At 54.2% G+C, this 23,095-nt stretch overlaps 1 protein-coding gene across 1 annotated transcript; it reads left to right on the top strand.

Moving 5' to 3' along the window:
- The first annotated feature begins 1,583 nt into the window (after positions 1-1,583).
- MYL10 (myosin light chain 10) lies at positions 1,584-4,772 on the top strand. The gene is made up of 7 exons (XM_007517935.2): positions 1,584-1,641; positions 2,979-3,071; positions 3,381-3,456; positions 3,545-3,649; positions 3,905-3,983; positions 4,314-4,362; positions 4,547-4,772. Exons 1-7 carry the CDS (start codon positions 1,639-1,641, stop codon positions 4,643-4,645), a joined length of 504 nt encoding a protein of 167 aa, XP_007517997.2. The 5' UTR covers positions 1,584-1,638; the 3' UTR covers positions 4,646-4,772.
- Positions 4,773-23,095: the final 18,323 nt, after the last annotated feature.

Here is a 23,095-nt window from a genome sequence, read left to right as displayed (position 1 = left end):
CCGTTTCTCTTCCCCACCCTAGTCCTAGCCTCACAGACAAGGGCCCCCCAAACATAAGGGGAGCAGGGGATAGGGTGGGGGCAGCTGGAGGGGTCTCTGCATCTGTGCAAAGGGCCTGGGGCCATGGCTCCTGCTGGGGGACCCCTCTGAGGATGGAGTCTGGCCAAGGAAGGGTCCCCACCAGCCAGGAAGGATCTAACAGCAGCCCATCCCTGCATCTGGACGAGACTCCGGGAGCTTTTTCGGGGAGTCCCAGAGGCTGGATGGGGGAGATGGGGAGACTGAGTCTGGTGTTTCTGAGCAAGGAGGGGGGAAGCACACCAAGCTCATCCTCCCCAGGGTCCTGCACCCCCCTCTCAACCTCACCCAGGGGCGAACGGTGGCAGCTATCTCGCTGTGGGGGGCTCCTGTGGTCACCCTCCTGTTTCTGACAGGCTGAGCTGCTTTCTTGTTTAGACAGGAGAGAGGGAAGGCCTTTGCCAACCAAGGGGCAGAGCCTGGCACCTTGAGCACGCCAGGCCTACACTCCACCTCTGCTCCAGAACATCTCACTTGTGTAGCTTGGGGATGTGGGGTGGAGGTAGTCAACTTGGGGAGCACAGTGACAGCCCCCTGTCTCACTAGTCTCCCTTGCTGAGCAGACAGGGCGGGGAGGGCGGGGGGGGGGAGAATCTCTCCTAAGTTCAGGAGTCTGTGGGATTCTGGGCATGGATCTTGAGGTTCCCCCATCCTAGGTGACCAGCAGGAAGTGGGGTGTGAGACCTCAGGTGGCCTCAGCTCTGTCACCCAGAGAAGAAGGCAGGATTGGGACTCTAACTCAGGTCCCCCTCTGCCCCCAGCACCTCGGCTGAGGTTCCAAACATGCCAGGGTCCTCCGTCATGGGGGGAGGGGGGCATTTGGATGGGCAGAACCGTCTAGAAGCTTCCACCAGGCCCCACCAGAGAAAGGGGCTCTCAGGTACTTTGGGGGGAGGGGCTTCCTGATGGCCAACGGGGGACACTGCCTGATAAACACGGCTGTCTCCCTGTTCCCCGGGGGCGGAAGCCAGTGGGGACAGCTAAGCCAGCTGACCGTGGGGGGCTCAGGGCTGAGCTGGTACTGCCGGGCCTGGCAGCTGATCAGAGGAGGGTGGGAGGGGGGGACAGCCAGCTGGTCTCGTGGGGGCTGGGGGGGCACTTAGGGGTGGAGGAACCATGTCCAGGGCAGGGGGTGGCCAGAGGTGGGGTCCTTTGGCTTCTTCCCCTGTCTGGAACCTTCCAGAGCCCTGAGGGGTGCGGGCGCCCCCTTTAGAGCTGAGCTGGCCCAGAAGCCCTCCCTGCCCGCCCTGGGGGGTCCCCTGCCCCTGCTTTCCCCTCAGTTAGGCTGAGCTTCAGAAGCCCAGAGTCTGATGGCATCCATCCAGGGTCACACAGATGGACAAGTGTCCCCTAGACAGGGGCTGCCCCCTTGCCTGGCGCCAGGCCCAGCTCTTCTGGCTGTGTGTCCTTCCCAGAGCTCAACCTGACAGGTGCCATGGGTGTGTGGGGGCCCCATCCTGTCCTTGGACCCCTCCCAGGCTGTCACCCAGCCCTGAGCCCTATTAAAGGGACTGTCCCCGTGTCCAGCCAGCCCTGCCACAGTGAGGGGACCCGCAAACCATGGTAGGCCGGGGTGCCTGACCCCCCACACACTGGCTTCTTCTCCCTAACCTCGCCCAGGACCCCCACCCTCTCTGGCTCCCACTCTCCCCCATTCCACTGCTGTCCTTGACCTTGATCTTTGGCTCTATGTTGACTCCGTCCTGTCCTTGATCCTGAGTGTCCCCTGCCCCTGACTGCCTTGACCACCCCTGTGTGTCCTGGTTTTGGGGGTCCTGCTTCCCTTCTGAGGCACCCCACCCCTTGGCCTGAGAACTCTCAGGGTCAAAGTTGAGCTCAGAAGTTAGTTACCTCCTTCAGGAAGCCCTCCCTGAGTGCTCTCTGCTTTCTTCTCCTGCCAGAACCTTCTGATCTTGTCTCCCAGGAGACTCGTGAGCTCCTGGGGGCGTTGGGGGGGTTGTGGGGGCAAGGACAGGGACTGAGTCAGCTCTGGGTCCCCGAAGGGCACAGGTCCTGGCTGGAGGTCAGAGGATACCTAATAAAGACTCTGCAGCTTCTTGGGGGCAGGCAGGGAGGTGGTGAGCAAGCCTGGACCTCACACACACAACTTCACCACTCCAGACGATTCTTTCAGGTAGAGACAGAGAGAGGGAGAGTTAGCAGAGGCCCAGAGCTTCCCCCAGTACTGCGGTACTGCTTTGTGGTGCCTGCGGCTCAAACCTTCCATGTGTGACCTGTCTGTATCCAGAGGCAGAGGCCTGGGTGTCCACTGGGAGGGAGGGCTGGAGGGCAGGGGATGGGGTTCAGGGGGGCTGGCAAGGGTGAGGGTCACAGGCTGATGGGAGCTGAGGTGCGGAAGTCCAACTCCTCTTTAAGCCAATTCTGGGGCCCCTCACATGGAGGGCAGGTGGAGCTGGCTGCTGGGGGGCAGGCCCCTGGGAATGGGGCACATGGGGCAGACCACCCAGCAACAGCCAAGATTAGGCTCCCAGTGGGGTGGGGGGTGGGGTGAAGGTGGGGAGCTGATCACATGGGTGGCCTCCCTGCTTCATGGCGCCCCAACCCTGGGCAGGTGGCTCTTTCCAAAGGGACCTTCTAAGCAGAGGCCTGCCTGTGGAGTGGGGGTGCCGTAAGCTGGAAGTGGGGGGGAGGGAGCCCAAGAGAGAGATGGGAGGGGCAGGTCCACAGGGCTGGGGGACCCAGAGGTTTACCTGGGTATAGTGAAGAGGCGGGGAGGCACCCCACTTCCAGAGCCTGGGGTGGGGGACCCCTTCGGGAAGGGTGGGTCTCCATGCATTCGGGGGTCTGTTCACCCACGACCCCCCGGGAGCACTGGGGAGGGTGCTGGAGACTGACCCCTACATGGGGAGCTCCTACAAGCTCTCCCTGACACCCCAAAGGCGCCAAGGAGACCCCGGAAGAGAGCAGAAGGGGGTGCCAGCTCCAACGTCTTCTCCATGTTCGATCAGTCCCAGATCCAGGAGTTTAAAGAGGTCAGTCAGGGCTCAGGGGTGCTGGGTGCTGGGGTGCTGGGTGCTGAGTGCTGGGTGCTTGATGCTGGGTTCTGGGAGCTGTGTGTGCAGCCAGCCTGTGCTCGGAATCTGAGGTTCTTGCAAGATGAGCCTTTGTACCTCAGTTTCCCCATGTGAAATGGGCTTGAGTCAGGAGGTCTCTGTAGGTGGGGTCTCTGGGGCAGGTTATCTTGGGTATCCTGGGGGGTGGGAGTCTCTGGAGCTGAGTCTCTCCCCATCTCCCTGTCTCCCTCATCTCTCCCTGTCTCTCCCCGTCTCCCTACTCCCCAGGCCTTCACCATCATGGACCAGAATCGGGACGGCTTCATTGACAAGGACGACCTTCGGGAGACCTTTGCCGCACTGGGTGGGTGTGGGAGCCCAGGGTGATCAGGGGGCTGTGGTGAGGAGGGGCAGGTGGAGAGGTGGATCCAGCCCTTGGGGTTCCCCCCCAGGGACCCTCACGGTGAAGAACGAGGAGCTGGAGGCCATGGTGAAGGAGGCTCCAGGGCCCATCAACTTCACCGTCTTTCTCACCATGTTTGGGGAGAAGCTCAAAGGTGAGCAGGCCAGGGGTCTAGGGAATGGGGGGGCCGGCGAGAGGGCCAGACACCCCCACCCCCATCACAAGGCAGCTGGGAGCATGGCGTCCATTCAGGCGCCACCCCCTCCCCACCTGCCATACCTTCCCAGGCTCCCCACAGAAAGTCTGGGGGCTCCACTTCTGGCCTTGTCTCAACTGTTATGCACCTGGGGGCTGGAGGGGACCCCACCCGAGCTCCTCACCTGGTGCTCTCTGCCCCCCACTGCACCAGGCACAGACCCTGAGGAGACCATCCTGCATGCCTTCAAGGTGTTTGACACTGATGGGAAAGGCTATGTCAAGGCAGACTTGTGAGTCCCTGTCCCCTGTCCCCTATCCCTCACCCCCCCGTCCCCTGTCTCCATCCCCTGGCCCCTGGCCCCCATCCCTTGTCCCCCATCTTCATGCTGTCTTCATGGTCACTCACCGTCCTGTTATCAAAGAGATGACCCCCCCAGCCCCAGGCTGCCAGTCACAGCACCTCCTGAACCCCAGATTCCTTACTGCAAATGGGGGACAGGTCCTCCCCAGGCCAGCAGGACCACATCCCCTGCTCATATCCACAGTGACCATCCAGAAATGGGGATGTAGGGGTGCAGGCCACCCCTGCCTGACCCCTAACCCCTCTACCCCTTGGGCAGCATCAAAGAGAAGCTCATGACCCAGGCCGACCGCTTCAGTGAGGAGGAGGCAAGTGCCCCCACCCCAAGACCCCCTTTGACACCTGGGGGAAGAACAGAATGGGTGTGTGTGGGGGGAGAATGGAGTGACCCTGGCCTCTGTCTCCTCCCTCCGGGGGCAGCCCCTGTGCCAAGATGGAGGAGACGGCCCTGCTGACACCCCATCCCTTCACGCCCCCACCCCCTGCCTCCAGGTCAAGCAGATGTTTGCTGCCTTTCCCCCCGACATGTGTGGGAACCTGGACTATCGTAACCTCTGCTATGTCATCACGCACGGCGAGGAGAAGGACTAGACGCCGTGTGGCCCCCACCCCACAATCAGAGACTGCACAGAAGTGGGCACAGGGGGGTGGGAGGAGCTCCCTTAGCCAGTGCCTGCATCACACACACCCCTTCAGAATAAACAGCACTGAGGACACACTTCCCTGTCAGCTCTGAGGTCATGGGTGTCACATAGTCATTGAGCAGGCGGGGAGGACAGGGAGGGACGAGGGGTGTTGAAGGGCCAGGACCCCCACCCCAGGAGAGACATGCACAGTGGGGACGCAAGAGGCTGTCCTGCCTGAGACTCCAAGGTTCCAGGTTTAGTCCCCAGCTCCACCAATAGCCAGTGCTGAGTGGGGCTCTGGTAGTGAATATGGTTTAAAAATAAAATTTCTGGGGGCCAGGTGGTAGCGCAGTGGGTTAAGCGTACGTGGCGCAAGGCGCAAGGACCAGCGAGCGTAAGGATCCCTGTTTGAGCGCCTGGGTCCCCACCTGCAGGGGAGTCGCTTCACAAGTGGTGGGTGAAGCAGGTCTGCAGGTGTCTTTCTCTCTCCTTTTCTGTCTGCCTTTCCCTTCTCAATTTCTCTCTGTCCTACTGAATAAAAAATGGAAAGAAAGAAAAAAAAAGGAAAGGAAAGGAAAGGAAAGGAAAGGAAAGGAAAGGAAAGGAAAGGAAAGGAAAGGAAAGGAAAGGAAAGGAAAGGAATGGAATGGAATGGAATGGAATGGAATGGAATGGAATGGAATGGAATGGAAAAAATGACCACCAGGAGCAGTGAATTTCTAGTGCCAGCACCGAGCCCCAGTGACTGGAGAAGAAAGAGAGAGAAAGAGAGAGAGAGAGAGAGAGAGAGAGAGACACTAGGGCAGGCAGAGAGGCTCCTCTGTTCATGAAACTGCTCCCGTGTGCTGCTCGGGGGGCTTGAACCCATGTCCTTGAACTCCAAGAACTCGGGAGGTGGGGGCCTCGCCTGCCTTGTCCCAGGCTGCAGCTGTGAGGCTCTAAGTCTCCTGCCCTGCCCCCCAGTTCTGCCCAGGCTGCCCTCTGGCTCCCATGGCTCAGTTTACCCAGCCGTACCCATCCAGCTGCTGCTTCTGCTTTCACTTCTGGTGCCCAGGTCTGAAGCCAGGAAAGGGGTGCTCTCTGGACCCCCAGCTTTCTCTGGGGAGCTATGAATGGGCTGTATCCTGCCCTCTGGGTGGCGGGGGGGAGGGCAGGAGCAGGGCCTGGCACGCAGAAACTCTCGGGAAGCTTTTAATCAGGTCCAGAAGGCCCACTGCACGAACAGTTCTGAACAGGGACCCAGCTGGCGAGTGGACCAGACCGCTGGGGTCCCCACCCTGGGGTGCAGGGACACGGCAGGCCCTGTGTCCCTAGGGAACTGGCGGCGCCCAGTATCCACCGCCCCCCCCACACCGTGTCCCCGGCCTGCTGGCTCCTGTGACCAGCTGGGCCTCGTTGAGGGTAATTAGCCGGCAGACGGGGGTCCTGGCATGGGGACTTTCCACAGCCATGGCAGCTGGGGCCAGGGCAGGGCCCCCATATATCTCTGGGGAAGTGGCTCATTCCTGCCCTGGGCAGCCTGCTCCTGGCCTGCTCTCAAGCCTTTGAAGGACCTTCCAGGACGGTCCCCAGGGGCCTGCCACTGACCGCAGCCGGGAGGGGGGCTCTCCCCCCGGACTCAGCACCCCCTCCCCTGGCTCCACCCTCCTGCCCGTTCCATGCCAACCCTGGGGTGTCCTCAGCCGGGGACATTGGGTCTTGGTCCAAGAAATGGTCCCTGTGGAGTTCCAGGCCCGAGGCTGACAGAGGCCTGCAGTGGTGGGGTGCCCAGGGGAGGGGGTACCCCAAAGCCACAGAGACTGCTGGGATGGCAATGCTCTCACATTCCTGCTGGGACAGGATTTGTGGCTGGCTGAGCCATGGCCTGGGCCTCCGGGGACCCTCAGTAGTGTGTGTGTGTGTGTGTGTGTGTGTGTGTGTGTGTGTGTATGTGTGTGTGTGTGTCTGTCTGTGTCTCCTAAGAGTGCTGGCCAAGGCAGAGAGGAGTCAGGCAAAGGAGTGGACTGTGGGCCTGAGTTTGCTCCAGACCGATGACTCTCAGGCTGAGTATCCCCAGCAAGTCCCTGGCCATCCAGTGACTCAGTTACCCAGGCCAGGCGGGGTGCCCAGGTCAGACAGAAACAATGTCCTCCAACCACCAGGGACTTTTTTTTCCCCTCAGAGGGTTGAGCCACTGTCTTCTGGTGAGAGTGGAACTTGAACCTAAAGCTCTGTCTGCCTTAGAGTCCACATGCAGAGCCACTACACCAGCTCAGCACTTTAAGGGACTTCGGCCTCAGGAGTCAAATGCCACCATTTCCTTTGGGGGGTGGGGGTGACAAATGCAGAGCCAGGAAGGACCCCTGGAACCTGGCAGCACAGAAGAGATACCTGATCCAGCCTGAAGGGCTTCCTGGAGGAAGTGGTAATCTAAAGGGACGGACAAGAAAATGCAAATGATGACAGGCCTCCAGGTGGAAGATGGAGAACAGGAGTCTCCCAGAAAAGTCCACCCTGATTGAATAGAAGAGAGAGACTCCAGTTTGGCGCTGGTGTGTCCCTGGCCTGTGTGGCCAGAGCACCCCACTCAGAAAGGCAGTTTTCTTTTTTTCTAATTTCTTTATTGGGGGATTAATGTTTTACACTCAACAGTAAATACAACAGTTTGTACATGTATAACATTTCTCAGTTTTCCACATAAAAATACAACCCCCACAAGGTCTTCTGTCATCTGAAAGGGAGTTTTCTTAGAGAGTTCTGGAACATTTCTGAAGGTGCATGCTGGAAGTGTCAGCTTTCTATCTGAGTCCAAATCCCCTGGAGCCAGAGTTAGACAGACACAGAGACACAGACAGACAGAGTCCCAGTCACATGAGCTCCTTGCCTGGTGCACAGATAAGCCAGAAGTCAGTGACCTGAAAATCAAACTTCCTGGGGGTCTTGCTTTTATACCATCAATGAAAGGGGAGCCAATCTGGAAAACACCAGAGGAAGCCAGGCACAGTTTTGCTTATCTGAGAGAGATGAGGACAAAAGGAAAGACAACCGGAAGTAGTAATAGGTGCAGAGGTGACTGAAAGGAAGTGAAGGCCGGACTGTTGGAGAAATGGGGGGGGAATAACATATTTACATAGATACAGACAGATAGTCACAGAATCAGCCCCTGCTGGTGGCCTTGGGAGAGCCACTGCAGCTTCCAGTGGAGGGAATGGGGACACAGAACTCTGGTGGTAGGGATGGTGTGGGATTAGACCCTGTGATCTTACAATTTTGTAAATCAATATTAAATCACAAATAAAATAGGGGCCTGGTGGTGGCACACCTGGTTGAGCACACAAGTTACAGTGTGCAAGGACCCATGTTCAAGCCCCTGGTCCCCACCTGCAGAGTGGTGAAGCAGGGATACAGGTGGCTTGCTCTCTCTCTCTCTCTCTCTCTCAACCAGAGCACTGCTCATCTGGCTTATGGTGGTGCAGGGGATTGAACCTGGGGCTTTGGAGCCTCAGGCACGAGAGTCTGTATGCAGAACCATTATGCTGTCTACTCCCGCCCTGTCTCTCTCTCTCTTTATCATCCCCTTCCTTCTCAATTTCTGGCTGTCCCTATCCAACAAGTAAATAAATAAAGACAATACAACTTTTAATTAAAATAAAATAACCAAACTTCCTGAGTGAGCTGGTCACCAGATGGGGTCCTGTCAGTATGGCAGCTGGGCTCTGGATGCCCCCATTTTGTAAGACCACTGGACACCCTCCAATGCTGGGGGCCAGGGCAGGGAGGCAGGGGCAGATCCTGGGGGGCCAGGCGGGTATGGGGGATCAGTCAGAGCATCCATGAGCCCTTGGGCAAGGTAGGGGGACCCTCTCCAGAGGCAGAGGGGGGCTGGCTCTGGAGTCCCCTCGAGCAGAGCCCAGCAGGCAGCCCGGAGTGACTGGGACCCAGCCTGGGGACAGGCAGGGAGTGAGAGGGGGTACAAGCCACTGGCCATGAGACACTCGGAACCCCGTGGGACCCCTCCCTTCCCTAAAACAGTCACAGAGACATTCAGAGGGACCCTGGGGTCTGAGGGACAGGTTCCAGGTCATGGGGGGACTCAGCTTCCATGTCTACCCTCTCTGGGTCCCTAGTTTTGCCTGGGCCCTGAAGACAGGGAACTGAGGGGGGGGGCGTGGGGTGCAGGCGGGGGCATTGCAGCCTCGGGCTCAGATGAGGCTTAGTTCAGACTTCAAAGCCGGGGCCAGGCGTCCTTGGAATGTCCAGTCTCTGCGTGGGGTGGGGACGTCTGGTTTCCATCAAGGGGTTGGGGGTGGGGGTGCTGGCAAGGGGGGGGCAGGGCTGCAGGAGCTCCACCCCTTGTGGCTCTGTGACCTCACCCAGTGGCTTAAGCTCTCTGGGCCCCCTGACCCCTCATCAAAACCACGGAATGACGGCACCTCCTGCTCACGAGAGAGCCCTAACTGGCTTGAGGACCCCAAGTCCGTGCTGAGCTGGAGGATGAGAAGAGCCAGGGGGCCTGGGCTCCCCGTGGCCCCACAGCGCCACCTGGCGGCGGTTCTGCAGCGGCGCGGCTCCCGCTTCTCCAAGGCCGCCAGGACCGCAGGTGGTGTGGATCGACCTGCCAACACCCATGTCCAGAGGAGAAGCAATTACAGAAGCCAGAACCCCCACCTTCTGCACCCCAGAAAGAATGTTGGTTAGTATTTCCAGAGGGGGAGAAATGTTAGGGAAAGATGACCAGAGGGTTCTGAGCTCTAATTCCATCGGGACCCAGAGAGAGAAGAGGAAAAAGGGACATTTGGAAGGAGGAATAGGAGTAGGTGTAACTTAGAAAGGAAGAAAAGGTAGGACCATAGGAGGAAAAAAAGGGCAAATATATATATTTCTAGAAATAATAGTTAACCCATGTTTATAATCTTGGGAGAACGATTGCAGTTTCCAATGGAGGGAATGGGGACACAGAACTCTGGTGGTGGGAACAGTGTGGAATTGTACCACTGTTGTATCTCTAATAATTTTTTTAAATAGAATTAAAATGAATAAAGATGGCTGGATGAGATGACCATGATAGTTTTGCTTTCTGGAACTCTTTCTTTCCTATTTTATTTGATAGGACAGAGAAAAATCAAGAGGGGAGGAAGAGACAGACAGGAAGAAAGATAGACACCTGCAGTGGTCCGGGAGGTGGCGCAGTGATAAAGCTTTGGACTCTCAAGCATGAGGTTCCGAGTTCAATCCCTGGCAGCACATGTATCAGAGTGATGTCTGGTTCTTTCACTCTCCTTCTGTCTTTCTCATAAATAAATAAAATCTTAAAAAAAAAAAAAAGATAGACACCTGAAGGCCAGCCTCAATGTTTTTGAAAGGTCTGCCATGCAGGTGGGGAGCCAGGGCCTCGAACCCGGGTCCTTGTGCATAGTACTATGTGTGCTTAACCAGGTGTGCCACCTCCTGGCCCCGAACCCTTTATTTCTTACAGAGAACTTGGTGATATGAAAATGTCATGGGTGACATGTATTTAAGACTGAAGAGAAAAAAATAACCCCCTGGTCTGTATCTGAGGGAATTTTTAGATAAATCCTTCAAATGCTTTTCTAAGTCACTAAAGTCTAAGAAATTATTTTTTTTCTAAAATAATAATAAAGGCACAGGATGGGCAGGACGTGGTGCCTCCGACTGAGAGCACACATTGCCATGCACAAGGGCCTGGGTTCAAGCCCCCAGTCCTCACCAGCAGGGGGGGAAGTGGTGGAGCAGGGCTGTAGGTGTCTCTCTCTCTCTCTCTCTCTCTCTGTCTTGCTGTCCTTTTCAATTTCTCTGTCTTTTCAAAATAAACTCATTGAGATTAAAAGCGTAGGTATGCCTGGGGCTGGAAACATCGGGCTCTGGGTTTGACCCCTGGCACCACAGCTAATTTTCCCCCTCATCTCTCTGTCTTTCCTCCATTTAGAATATGAAAAAAAAAAAAAAAAGGAAAAAGGTTGACCCCCAGGGCAGCGTCTCTGTGGCAACTGCACATGTGTGAGGTCCTGGGTTCGAGCTCCTGCTCTCCACTGAAAGGAAGAGGGGAAGAGGACTAGGAGGGGGAGGACAGGTCTGTGACCCCTCCCCCCATTTGCAGGTGAGGATACGGAGAGCGGAGTGGCTGAGATGCTGGCCTGAGGCTGCACAGCGGAGAAATGGCAGAGCTGGGCTTAGAACCTAGGCGGCTGGCTCCTGACAGTGCCCTGAGCCAAGGGACACCCAGTGAGAGACAGCGGGTGGGCAGGGCCCTGGGTAAGAGTCGTTTCTGGTCAAGGGACTGGAACCCTGGGCTCTGGCAAGGAAAGACGGTCTCTGAACACCGGCCCTCAGGGTCTCAGTGGATGGCAGTGAGGAGAGTCAGACCTCCTGTGCACCCCAAGTTGCAGAAGTAAGCTTTCCAGGGTAGTGAGGAGAGGATGTATCCAGATGGAGCCCCGACTGGGGACTCCAGCCAGGAACACCTCCTCCAGGAAGCCCTCCACCATCAGTTCTGCACTCCCCCATCCTCATTCTCCCCAAGTGCCCCCAAATTCTCCCCTCCTCTCTCAATTTCTTTCTGTCCTATCCAACAACAACAACAACAACAGTGATATCAATAATAACAACAACAAGGGCAACAAAAATGGGACGTGAACACAAAATAGCTCTGAAGCTCAAATATATCTAAATAAAATGAAAATATAGCAGCCCCCCAGAACTGCTGTGCAGCCTGGTGGGGGAGAGGTCCTGGGCATGGAGACTTGGGGGCAGGGGACCCCTGGGAGACACCCCTGGCCTGGGGCTGCCTGTACTGACATCTGCCGTGATGGGGAGAGGGCTCCCCGGCCCCCACTGCTCCCTGCAGTGTGCTCAGTAGGGGAGGGGCACTTCCTGAGGCAGAGCCTGGAGGGGAGCAGCAGGAGGCCCAGGAAGGAGGGCGCTTTAGATCCTCTGGGGTGGGGCCCAGAGGGGACCCCAAGGCAGGTGCTGGTGACACCGGAGCCACCTAACTGGGTGCCGAGGCCTGGGCCTGGGGCATGGCTGGTGGAACTGTCCAGAACCTCCTTTCAGCTCCCACATGACATCAGCAATATTAACCCCTGGGACTCGAACCCAGAACTACCTCTCATCAAAATATAAAGTGGTGGTCCAGGAAGTGGCACAGCGGATAAACTTGGGCAGCACATGTACCAGAGTGATGTCTGGTTCTCATTCTCTCTCTCTTTCATAAATAAAGCATTAAAGAGGCAGGGCAATGGTGCACCCAGTCTCTGTGCTCAAGGACCTGGGTTCAAGCCCCCCAGTCCCCATCTACAAGGAGTGAGGCAATGCTTCAGGTGTCTCTCTGTCTGTCTCCCTCTCCCTTCTTGATTTCTGTCTTTAGCCAATAAAATATTAAATAAATAATAAATAAACCACTAAAGTATAGAAAGGAGACACTCATGACAATAAATATAAAGAAGTCTTTAAAAAATCCTTTCCCAGATTAAGCACACTTGGCGCAAAGCACAAGGACCAGCTCAAGGATCTTGATTCAAACCCCCAGCTCCCCACCTGCAGAAGGTCGATTCATAAGCGGTGAAGCAGGTCTGCAGGTGTCCCTCTTTCTCTCCCCTTCTCTGTCTTCCCCTCCTCTCTCCGTTTCTCTCTGTCCTACCCAACAACAACAACAGCTGTAACAGCTACAAGGGCAACAAAATGGGGAAAATAGCCTCCAAAGGCAGTGGATTTGTAGCGCAGGCACCGAGCCCCAGTGATCACCCGGGAGGAAAAGACATTCTTCCCATTGGAGCTCCACCCCCACATCTGAGCCTTGTGGCATTTTCACAAACCCGTCACAAAGTAACATTCTGATTTTTCTCCCAGATGTATAAAAGTCACCCCAACTACAGACAGAGAGCAGGTCCCGTTTCCACAGCAGAGAATGGCTCGTCGTGGGGAGGGGGGGTGTCAAATGCACAGAAATGCCTCAAACTTGGTCGCTTCAAGGACTGAGTCACAGTCTGTGACCCTGGGGGCTTGAGTTAATGGATGGATGGTGGGTGGGTAAGTGGGTGAATATGTGTATATGGATCAGTGGATAGGTGGATAAGTGGATAGGTGGGTGGATGGATGATGGATGGATGGATGGATGGATGGGCAGATAGATGGATGGATGGATGGATGGATGGATGGATGGATGGATGATGGATGATGGATGGGTGGATAGATGGTCAGATGGACTGGTGGGTGGATGGATGGAGAGTGGATGGATGGATGGATAGGCAGATGGATGGATGGATAAATGGATGAGTTGGTGAGTGGATGGATGGACAGTGGATGGATGGATAGATGGATGGATGGATGGATTGGTGGGAGGATGGATGGAGAGTAGATGGATGGATGGATAGGTGGATAGATGGATGGATGCATGGATAGATGCATGGGTGCATGGATTGGTGGGTGGATGGATAGATGGATGGATAATGGATTGGTGGGTGGATGGAAGGAGAGTGGATGGATGGATGGATAGGTGGGTGGATGGATGGATGATGGATTGGTGGGTGGATAAATGGAGAGTGGATGGATGGGTGGATGGGTGGGTGGATGGATGGATTGGTGGGTAGATGGATGGATGGATGGGCGGATGAATGGATTGGTGGGTGGATGGATAGAGAGTGGATGGATGGATGGATGGACAGATGAATGGATGGATGGATGGATGGATGGATGGATGGATGGATGGATGGACTGGTGGGTGGGTGGATGGATGGATGGACTGGTGGGTGGGTGGATGGAGAGTGGATCCGAAGATGGATGGATGGATGGGTGCACTAATGGATAGATGGATGGATGGTGAGTGGATGAATGAGTGTTTAGATGATGGATGGATGGGTGGGTGGACTTCTGGGTGAGCTGATGGTGGGGTAGTGAGTGCAGGGGCAGGGGAGGCAGAGGGAGAGGCAGTGCCCTCCTGCTCTGTCCTGCAGGCAGAGTCGGTCCCCCACCCACAACATGTGACCCCAAAGCTCAGCAAGGCAGAGCAGTGAGGGTCGCAGCAGCTGGGTCCCCATTCGGGATGGGCCGGCTCTGGGAGGCTTAAATGGAAGTGGGTGCAGGGGGCCTGGGGAGCCAGGGGTGGCAGGGTCATACAGGGTCTCTGGGCTGAGAGAGGAGGGGGTGTCAGCCCTCACCAAGCCCCTCCCCCTGGGCCGGCCCGGGCACAGTGCCACCCAGACAGATGTAGTGACCCCAGGTCTGTGGCACTGCCCTCAGGCGGTGGCAAAGACAGGTAAAGCAGGGCCCACCCATGGCTGCGCACCCTGGGAGCTGGAGGGGGAGACCCAAGGCAGGGGCTGGAGGCTGCCAGGCTGCCCCCTGCTCATTAGGCCACCTTGTGCACCCCACTTCTGCAAATCCCAGGAGAAGAAAGGACTCAAAGGCCAGGAGAGAGGAAACAAGATCCTGTCGGCAGTCAGACTCCCTCTAATTGCCACACGGAAACTGTCTTCTCCCCTTTGAAGTGGTGACACCCCCCACACACAACTAGGCAGCTCTTCAGATTAGCTCAGCTTGGGGGGGTATGCATCTAGGGCTCAGGTCCCCCCACTCAGGCTGCCTGAGGAGAGGGGGCAGTAATGTGTCCCCCCCAAACCCACCCTGGGCCCGAGGCTTCCAGAGCAGCCTGGAGGGTACTGTCTCTCTGTCCCCCAACCCTTCCTTCCCCCGACCCCCATGGTGGCTACAGTGAGTGAGAGGGCCAAGAGGTGTCTTGATTCTCCAAACAGGCCAGTCCACACCGCCCCACAGATCCCTGGGGTGGGGAGGTGAAGGACACTTCATTTGGTGGGGGGGACCCATGAGAAATCTTACCTGGCAGGGTGCCTGCTTTGCCAGGTGGGGCACCCAGGTTCCAGACCCTTTCCCCTGGGCACACCTCAAGAGAACATCACAGCACCAGGGGAAGGTTCAGAGCTGTGGCATCCCTCTCTCTCTCTCTCTCTGCCTCTTTATCTGAAAAAAGTGAACTGGGATGAGACACTTCAGTAAGGACCAAACAAAAAATGGCCATGGGGTGGGGCTAAAGAGACAGCATAATTGTTCTTTAGAAAGACTTTTCCTGCCTGAGACGCTGAGATCCCAGGTTCAGTCCCCATCACTGCCAGAAGCCAGAGCTGAGCAGGGCTCTGGTTTCTCTCCTCTTCCTCCCCCCACCTTTTTTCCCTCCAGGGTTATCACAGGGCTCAGTGCCTGCACTGTGAATCCACTGTTCCCAGCAGCTATTTTTTTCCTTTTGTTGCCCTTATTTTTTTTATCATTGTTATGGTTATTATTATTGCTATCATTGTTGTTGGATAGGACTGAGAGAAATGGAGAGAGAAGGGGAAGACAGAGAGGGGGAGAAAAAGACAGACACCTGCAGACCTGCTTCACTGCTTGTGAAGCAACTCTCCTGTAGGTGGGGAGCCGGGGGCTTGAACTGGGATCTTTATGCTGGGCCCTTGCACTTTGTGCCATGTGCACTTATACCGGTCGCTCCCCTTCCCCTTTTATATCTGTCTCTCAGTATCTCTCTCATTAAAATAAAACTTTTTGGGAGTCGGGTGCTAGCGCAGTGGGTTAAGCACACATGGCGTTAAGCTCAAGGGCTTGCGTAAGGATCCCCCCTCTTCTCATTTGACAGAGAGGCCTGGTATTCCCTGGAGGCGGGTGTGTTGTGAGGGAAACAGGCCCGATCCAGCTGAGGGCCAGGCACGGCACTATCTTTGTTGTTTTATGGGGTGCTGCTGGGGAGGGGTGGGTGGGGGAGAGGGACACAGCTCCAGGGTCCTTTGGGATGGGAAGAGGGAGGGGAGCAGCGGCTCCTCATGGCCCCGGGCTTGGCAATATGTGTTCCGCCAGCTCAGCCATCACCTGGTCCCCAGAGTGGGGTTTTGTTTTTGTTTGTTTGTTTGTTTGCCTCTCGGGTTCTCGCTGGGGCTCAGAGCAGTGCCAGGAATTCACTGCTCCTGGCAGCCATTTTGGTTTTATTTGATTTGAGTTTTGATAGGACAGAGAGAAATTGAGAGGGGAGGGGAAGATAGAGAAGGAGACAGAGAGATGCCTGCAGACCTGCTTCACCACTTGTGAAGTGACCCCCCCCACCTCCTGCAGGTGGGGATGTGGGAGCTCGAACCGAGATCTTTGCATGGGTCCTTGTGCTTGTGCCATGTGCCCCCTCTGTCTCCTTCCCCTGTCGATGTCTGTCCTTTCAAAATGAAGGAAGGAAGGAAGGAAAGAAAGGAAGGGATGGAGAAAGAGAAGGAAGGAAGGAAGGAAGTAAGGGAGAAAGAAAGAGCCACCGGCAGTGGCAAATTCATTGCGCAGATACTGAGCCCCAGTGATAAAAGATTAAAAAGAAGAAGTCAACATGGAACTAAAGCAATACGAGCAAACCAAACTCACCCAGCTGCTGGTGTCCCTGTAAGATACAAGCGCGAAGAAATCTCAGGGGCAGGCACACCTGGCGGAGCGCACGTGTTACAATACACAAGGACCCAGGTTCAAGCCCCCAGTCCCCATATACGGGGGGAAGCTTTGAGAGTGGTGAAGCAGGGCTGCTGGTGTCTCTCTGTCTCTCCCTCTCTATCTCCCCCTTCCTCTTGATTTTTGGCTGTCTCTATCCAATCAATAAAGATAATAAAGAATTAAAAAGCGAAAAAAAAAAGTAGGCTGGGAGACAGCATAGTGGTTCTGCAAAGAGACTCTCATGCCTGAGGCTCCAAAGTCCCAGGTTCAGTCCCCATCACCACCATAAGCCAGAGCTGAGCAGTGCTCTGGTAGCTCTTTCTTTTTATTTTATTTATTACAACCTTTTTATTTAAATATTTTATTTATTTATTCCCTCTTGTTGCCATTATTGTTTTATTGTTGTAGTTATTATTGTTGTTGTTGATGTTGTCCTTGTTGGATAAGACAGAGAGAAATGGAGAGAGGAGGGGAAGACAGAGAAGGGGAGAGATAGACACCTGCAGACCTGCTTCACTGCCTGTGAAGCGACTCCCCTGCAGGTGGGGAGCCGGGGGCTCGAACCAGCATCCTTGTGCGGGTCCTTGCGCTTTGTGTCACGTGCGCTTAACCTGCTGCGCTACCGCCTGACTCCCTCTGGTAGCTCTTTCTGTGTATTTTTCCCTCTGTATCTTTCACTAAAAATAAATAAAGTCTCAACAAAGATAATGATTTTTTTAAAGCATGTATGTATTTGGAATTAATTATTAATTAGTGAGCCCAGTGACACGGACGAGGACAATAACTCACACCCAGACTGCATGATCCACGTAACAACCTGAAGCTCAGCCGATGGGATTCACCACAATAACGAGACAATAAAAGATACAGCATTGGGCTGGGGAGACAGCACTGTGGTTCTGCAAACAGACTCTCCTGCCTGAGACTTCCAGGTCCCAGGTTCAATCCCCAGCCCCACCGTCAGCCAGAGCTGAGCAGCACGCTGGAATAACAACAACGATGATGATGATGATATACAGTGCTGTCATCCAGTCAAAGAACAAAGCAACAAAAAAGTCAAGACTTCTTTGCTTCCATGGCGATTAAACACACTTTCTTTCCTTAGGGACAGGCTAGGAGCGGGTCACGACTCCTGAGGCCCAGGCAGGATAGCTCCCCAACCTTCTTGGACCAGCTGGAGGCCGCTGCCCCCTGCCCCCCAGCCTCCTCTGCCTAATAGCAGCTTCTCCACATGACATCCACAGGCTGTGAGCTCCAGGCTTTTCATGTGGCTTTTGCCCCCGCCTGTTCTTAGCGTTGTGCAACCTGTTTCTCATCTGACTTGAAGACATTCTCCTGTTTTGTTTTTCCCCCAGTGAGTGTCTCTGTCCTGCCCGCGGGCGTTTACAAGGCTCAGTGTGGTGACAGCTCCTCTCTCTCTCACTTACTCACCACGTCTTACACCGGAAAACTAATGTCAAGCTGAGTGTCAGTTGTGACTCACTCAATATTATTATTATTTTTTTATTTATTTAGTCCCTTTTGTTGCCCTTGTTGTTTTATTGTTGTAGTTATTATTGTTGTTATTGATGTCATTGTTGTTGGATAGGACAAAGAGAAATGGAGAGAGGAGGGGAAGACAGAGCAGGGGGAGAGAAAGATAAACACCTGCAGGCCTGCTTCACCTTGTGAATCGACTCCCCTGAAGGTGGGGAGCCGGGTCCTTGCGCTTTGCGCCACGTGCGCTTAACCCACTATACCACCGCTTGACTCCCTTAATATTATTATTATCATTATTATTATTATTCAGAAAGAGATGGAGAGGTAGAGAGAGAGTGAAAAAGACCTCAGCACCCAAGCTCCCTCCCGTGCAGTGAGGAGTGGTCTTCCTGGGTCACGCACACTCCAAAGCAGCTAATTCAATGGCCCCAGAGTCATTATTAAGATGGCTCAGACTGGGGGCTGGGAGGTGGTGCACCAGTTAGAGCGCACATGTTGCCATGTGCAAGGACCTGGGTTCAAACCCGTCCCCCATTCCAGGGGTGAAGCAGGCCTGCAGGTGTCTCTCTCGATCTCTATCTTCCCTTTTCATCTCGATTTCTGTCTGTCTTTAACCAAAATTAATTAACTGATCTTTTTTAATTTTTTAAAAATATTTATCTGCCTTTTTTGTTGCCCTTGTTTTTTTATTGTTGTTTTTATTGATGCCGTTGTTGTTGGATAGGACAGAGAGAAATGGAGAGAAGAGAGGAAGACAGAGATGGGGAAATATAGATACCTGCAGACCTGCTTCACTGCTTGTGAAGCGACTTCCCTGCAGGTGGGGAGCCTGGGCCTCGAACCGGGATCCTTATTGCTGGTCCTTGCACTTCACACCATATGCACTTAACATACTGCGCTACCACCCAACCTCCTTAACTGATAATTTATTATTTATTTATTTTCCCTTTTGTTGCCTTTGTTTCTTACTGTAGTAGTTATTGTTGTTATTGATGTCGTTGTTGTTGGATAGGACAGAGAGAAATGGAGAGAGGAGGGGAAGACAGAGAAGGCGAGAGAAAGACAGACACCTGCAGACCTGCTTCACCGCTTGTGAAGTGACTCCCCTGCAGATGGGGAGTCAGGGGCTTGAACCAGGATCCTTATGCAGGTCCTTGTTCTTTGCACCACATGTGCTTAACCCGCTGCACGCCCGACACCCCTTAACTGATATTTTTAAAGTTTTTTTTTTAATTTTGTTTCTCTTTGATAGAACAGAGAGCCTCTTTCTCCTTGCAGGTGGGGTCAGGGGGCTTGAACCTCGGTCCTATTGCATGGTAATACATGCATTAACCAGGTGTGCCACCATCTGCTCCCCCCCAATAAATTAACTAATTAATCAAAATTTAAAAATCTATATGTTTAAAATCAATTATTTTCTTGTTCTTAATTTCATTTATTTATTTGCATAGAGACACAGAGAAATAGAGAGGAGAGTGGGGAGAGACACACCTGCCACTCTGCATCGCTGCTCATGAAGCTTCCCCCCACAGGTGGGGAGCAGGGGCTTGAACCCGGGTCCTTGTGCACTGTAACTAAGCTCAGCCAGGTGCACTGCCACCCACCCCCTAACAATCTATTTTTACAAACGTCAGCCCTGTTCTCTGGTGACTGGAACTGTGGCATCCAGCTCCTGCTGGAATGGCTTTGCATCATGATACTTCTTTCTCTGGCTCCAACCGTGCTCCCCCCCCCGGCCCCCCCAAAAAATACCCCAGTGTCTTGAAGAACCCCACACCCTCCCTCTGCTTTCCCGGTCGGTGTCTCCCCCCTTCAGACAGCTCCTGCTCCAGTCCAGCCCCCTCTCCTTGCTGGGAACCCTCCCCCTCCAGAGCCAATCATCCCTTTAGAAAGAGCTTCCTTGGGAGTCGGGCGGTAGTGCAGCGGGTTAAGCGCACATGGCACAAAGCACAAGGACTGGCATAAGGATCTTGGTTTGAGCCCCGCCTCCCCACCTGCAGGGGAGTCCCTTCACAGGCGGTGAAGCAGGTTTCTATCTTTCCCCCTCTCTGTCTTCCCCTCCTCTCTCCATTTCTCTCTGTCCTATCCAACGACGACGACATCAATAACAACAACAATAACTACAGCAATAAAACAAGGGCAACAAAAGGGAGTAAATAAATATTTAAAGAAAGGAAAGAAGGAGGGAGGGAGGGAGGGAAGGGAGAAAGAGAGAGAGAGAGAAATGCCTTCTTTGAAAAGCCACTGCCCAGCTGACTTAGCCCTCACCTTCCAGCATGCTCTGCGGGGAGGGACCTGCCTGGCTCAAGACCCAGCATCCGAGGGTGGGGATGCATTCGTTCTCTCTCTCTCTCTCTCAGAACGCCAGCCTGCAGCTGTGACATAATGCATCTTGTGACGGGTAGGTGTAACCTCTTCCTCCTTTCCTCCCTACCTTCGTTCCTCCCTCTCTTCCTCCCTTCCTGCCTCCCTCCCTGCCTCCCTCCCTCCCTCCTTCAACCACCTCCCTCACCCTTTCCTTTTCCTCTTTTTTCTTCTTCCCTTTCTCCTTCCTACCTTCCTTGTTTCTTTCTTTCTTTCTTCCTTTCTCTCTTTCTTTCTTTTTACCTCCAGGGTTATCACTGGAGCTCAGTGCCTGCACTACGAGCTTCCTTGGGAGTCGGGCGGTAGTGCAGCAGGTTAAGCACACATGGTGCAAAGCACCAAGACCTGCATAAGAATCCCATTTTGAGCCCCCGGCTCCCCACCTGCAGGGGAGTCACTTCACAAGCGGTGAAGCAGGCCTGCAGGTGTCTGTCTTTCTCTCCCCCTCTGTCTTCCCCTCCTCTCTCCATTTCTCTCTGTCCTATCCAACAATGATGACATCAGTAATAACAATAATAACTACTACAATAAAAAGCAAAGGCAACAAAAGGAAAAATAAATAAATAAATAAACAGTTAAGGAGGTCGGGCGGTAGCCCAGTATGTTAAGCACACCTGGCGTGAAGCTCGAGGACTGTCGTAAGGATCCTGGTTCGAGCCCCAGCTCCCCACCTGCAGGGGAGTCGTTTCACAGGTGGTGAAATAGTTCTGCAGGTGTCTGTCTTTTTCTCCTCCTCTAACTTCCTCTCCTCTCTCAATTTCTCTGTCCGAGCCAATAACAACGATATCAATAACAACAATAATTACAACAATAAAAAGAGCAATAAAAGGGAAAAATAAATAATAAAATGAAAAAAAGCTTTAAAATTTCTTTTTATTTATCTTTATTTATTGGATAAAGACAGCCAGAAATAGAGAGGGAAGGGGGTGATAGAGGAGAGAGACAGAGAGACACCTGCAGCCCTGCCTCACCATTCTCAAAGCTTTCCCCTTACAGGCAGGGATTGGGGACTGGGGACTTGAACCCAGGTCCTTGCACACTGTAATATATGCACTCAACCAGGTGAGCCACCACCCAAGCCCCTTCCTTAGAAAATCTTAACCCGGGAGTTGGGCGGTGGTGCAGCGGATTATTTCACCTAGCGCAAAACGCAAGGACCGGCCTAAAGGATCCCGGTTCGAGCCCCCGGCTCCCCACCAACAGGGGACTTGCTTCACAAGCAGTGAAGCAGGTCTGCAGGTGTCTGTCTGTCTCTCTCCTTCTCTAACACTCTCTCCTCCTCTCTGTCTTCCCTTCCTCTCTCCATTTCTCTTTGTCCTATCCAACAACAACGACATCAATAACCACAACAATGTTAAAACAACAACGGCAAGAAAAGGGAAAATAAATGTTAAAAAATATATTAAAAAAAAAAAAAAGAAAATCTTAACCCCACTCCCCATCCTGCAAGCTCAAAGTTTTTGTTCAGAGTTGCTTCTAGTGATTTTGTTAAGATTTCCTTTTTCTTTACTTTTTTTTTTTTTTTTTGCCTCCACGGTTAACCCTGGGGCTCAGTGCCTGTATGACAAATCCACTGCCCTGGCAGCCAATTTTTTTCCATTTTATTGGATAGGACAGAGAGAAATTGAGAGAAGAGGGGAGACAGGGAGAGAGAGAGACAGATGCCTACAGACCTGCTTCACCACTTGTAAAGCGTCACATCACCTCTGCAGGTGGGGAGTCGGGGGCTTGAACCCAGATCCATGCTCAAGTCCTTGAGCTTAATACTGTGCATGCAAGTCAACACACTCAGCTGAGCGCATTGAATCCTCCCAACACTCTGCAATTTCTCCTGGAGCCTGGAGGTTCCCAGCAGCCGAGTGAAATGTCCCGGCATCATTTCTCAAGGAGTCTTCCCTTGTGGCCCCCCACCCAGATGTGCAAGTCCATCTCTGCAGGCCCAGCTGGTATCTCCATGGTAACAGCTAACAGCTTGGAGGGGTTATTTGTTCTGGGGAGCTGAGGGCTGCTGGGGCCTCGTCTTCTGTCCAGTCTCTCACAGCCTGTGTGGAGGGCTGGCGCCATGGTGCAGTCAGGTGCTGGAGGACAAAGCTGCTGCCAGGCCCCTCCAGGCTCTGCCCTCCCATCTCTGCCCTCGACTCCCACCGTCTGTCCCCAGAGCCCCCTCCTTTCTGCAACAGGGCCCTAGAGTCTGAGCCAGTGTAGCAAAAGGAGCCAGACACCCCCCCCCACACACACACACACACAAGCACTGAGGAGGTCCCAGGAGCCAGATGGGAGAGAGGGACAATGGACACGTGTTACAATGTCTCCCCCCACCCTGCACTGGGCCACCTGAGGCAGGTGACAGTCAGTGGAGACAGGGGACAGAGCACGCTAGGCCGGGGGCAGGGGACGGATGTGGGGGGCAGAGAGGCAGCCAGTTCACACGTGAACACGTGTGTGGATTGTTCACAGACATTGTTCATGTCTTAATAGAAAGCGTTCAACTGCACAAGGAGGGATGGGCTGGGAGGGGGGCAGCCTGGGGTTCAGATCCTGCTCTCGAGCACACACTACCAAGCACAAGGACCCAGGCTCAAGCCCCTGGTCCCTACCTGCAGGGGGGAAGCTTCACGAGTGGTGAAGCAGGGCTACAGGTGTCTCTTTTTCTTTCTCTCTCCATCTCCGCTTCTCTCTCTTGTTTCTCTCTGTCTCTACCCGATAAATAAATAAATATTTAGAAAGCAGGTGTAGAAACACACACATGCCCCCAGAACCCAAGCCCTGCAAAGCTCCAGACATTCTCCGGGTCTAATTCATTCTTCGGGTCCAGTCATTCTCCGGGTCCTTCCACACTGCTGAGGTGCTCTGGGCTGGGATTTCGGGGAGGTGGGGACTTCTGTGTTAGTGGTCCTGATCTAGGGCCCTGTAAGGACCCTGGGTCACTTCCCAGTGGTCTTTGGGGCGGCCTGTGGCTCCTGCAGTGGTCAGAGCTGGGGATGGAAGGTGTGACTTGGGGGCATATTTGGATTCAGGGAGGGGATGGGAGGCCTGGAAGCCCATGGGGTTCCCCCCCCCCCCCGCGATGGCCTCCGGCTGGGGCTGGGGGATAAAGCCAGGCAGG

This window comes from Erinaceus europaeus, chromosome 15 (genome assembly GCF_950295315.1).
Source record: "Erinaceus europaeus chromosome 15, mEriEur2.1, whole genome shotgun sequence".
Taxonomy (NCBI): domain Eukaryota; kingdom Metazoa; phylum Chordata; class Mammalia; order Eulipotyphla; family Erinaceidae; genus Erinaceus; species Erinaceus europaeus.
Note: the sequence above shows the minus strand (reverse complement) of the source record. Positions and strands in the feature narration are given on the sequence as shown.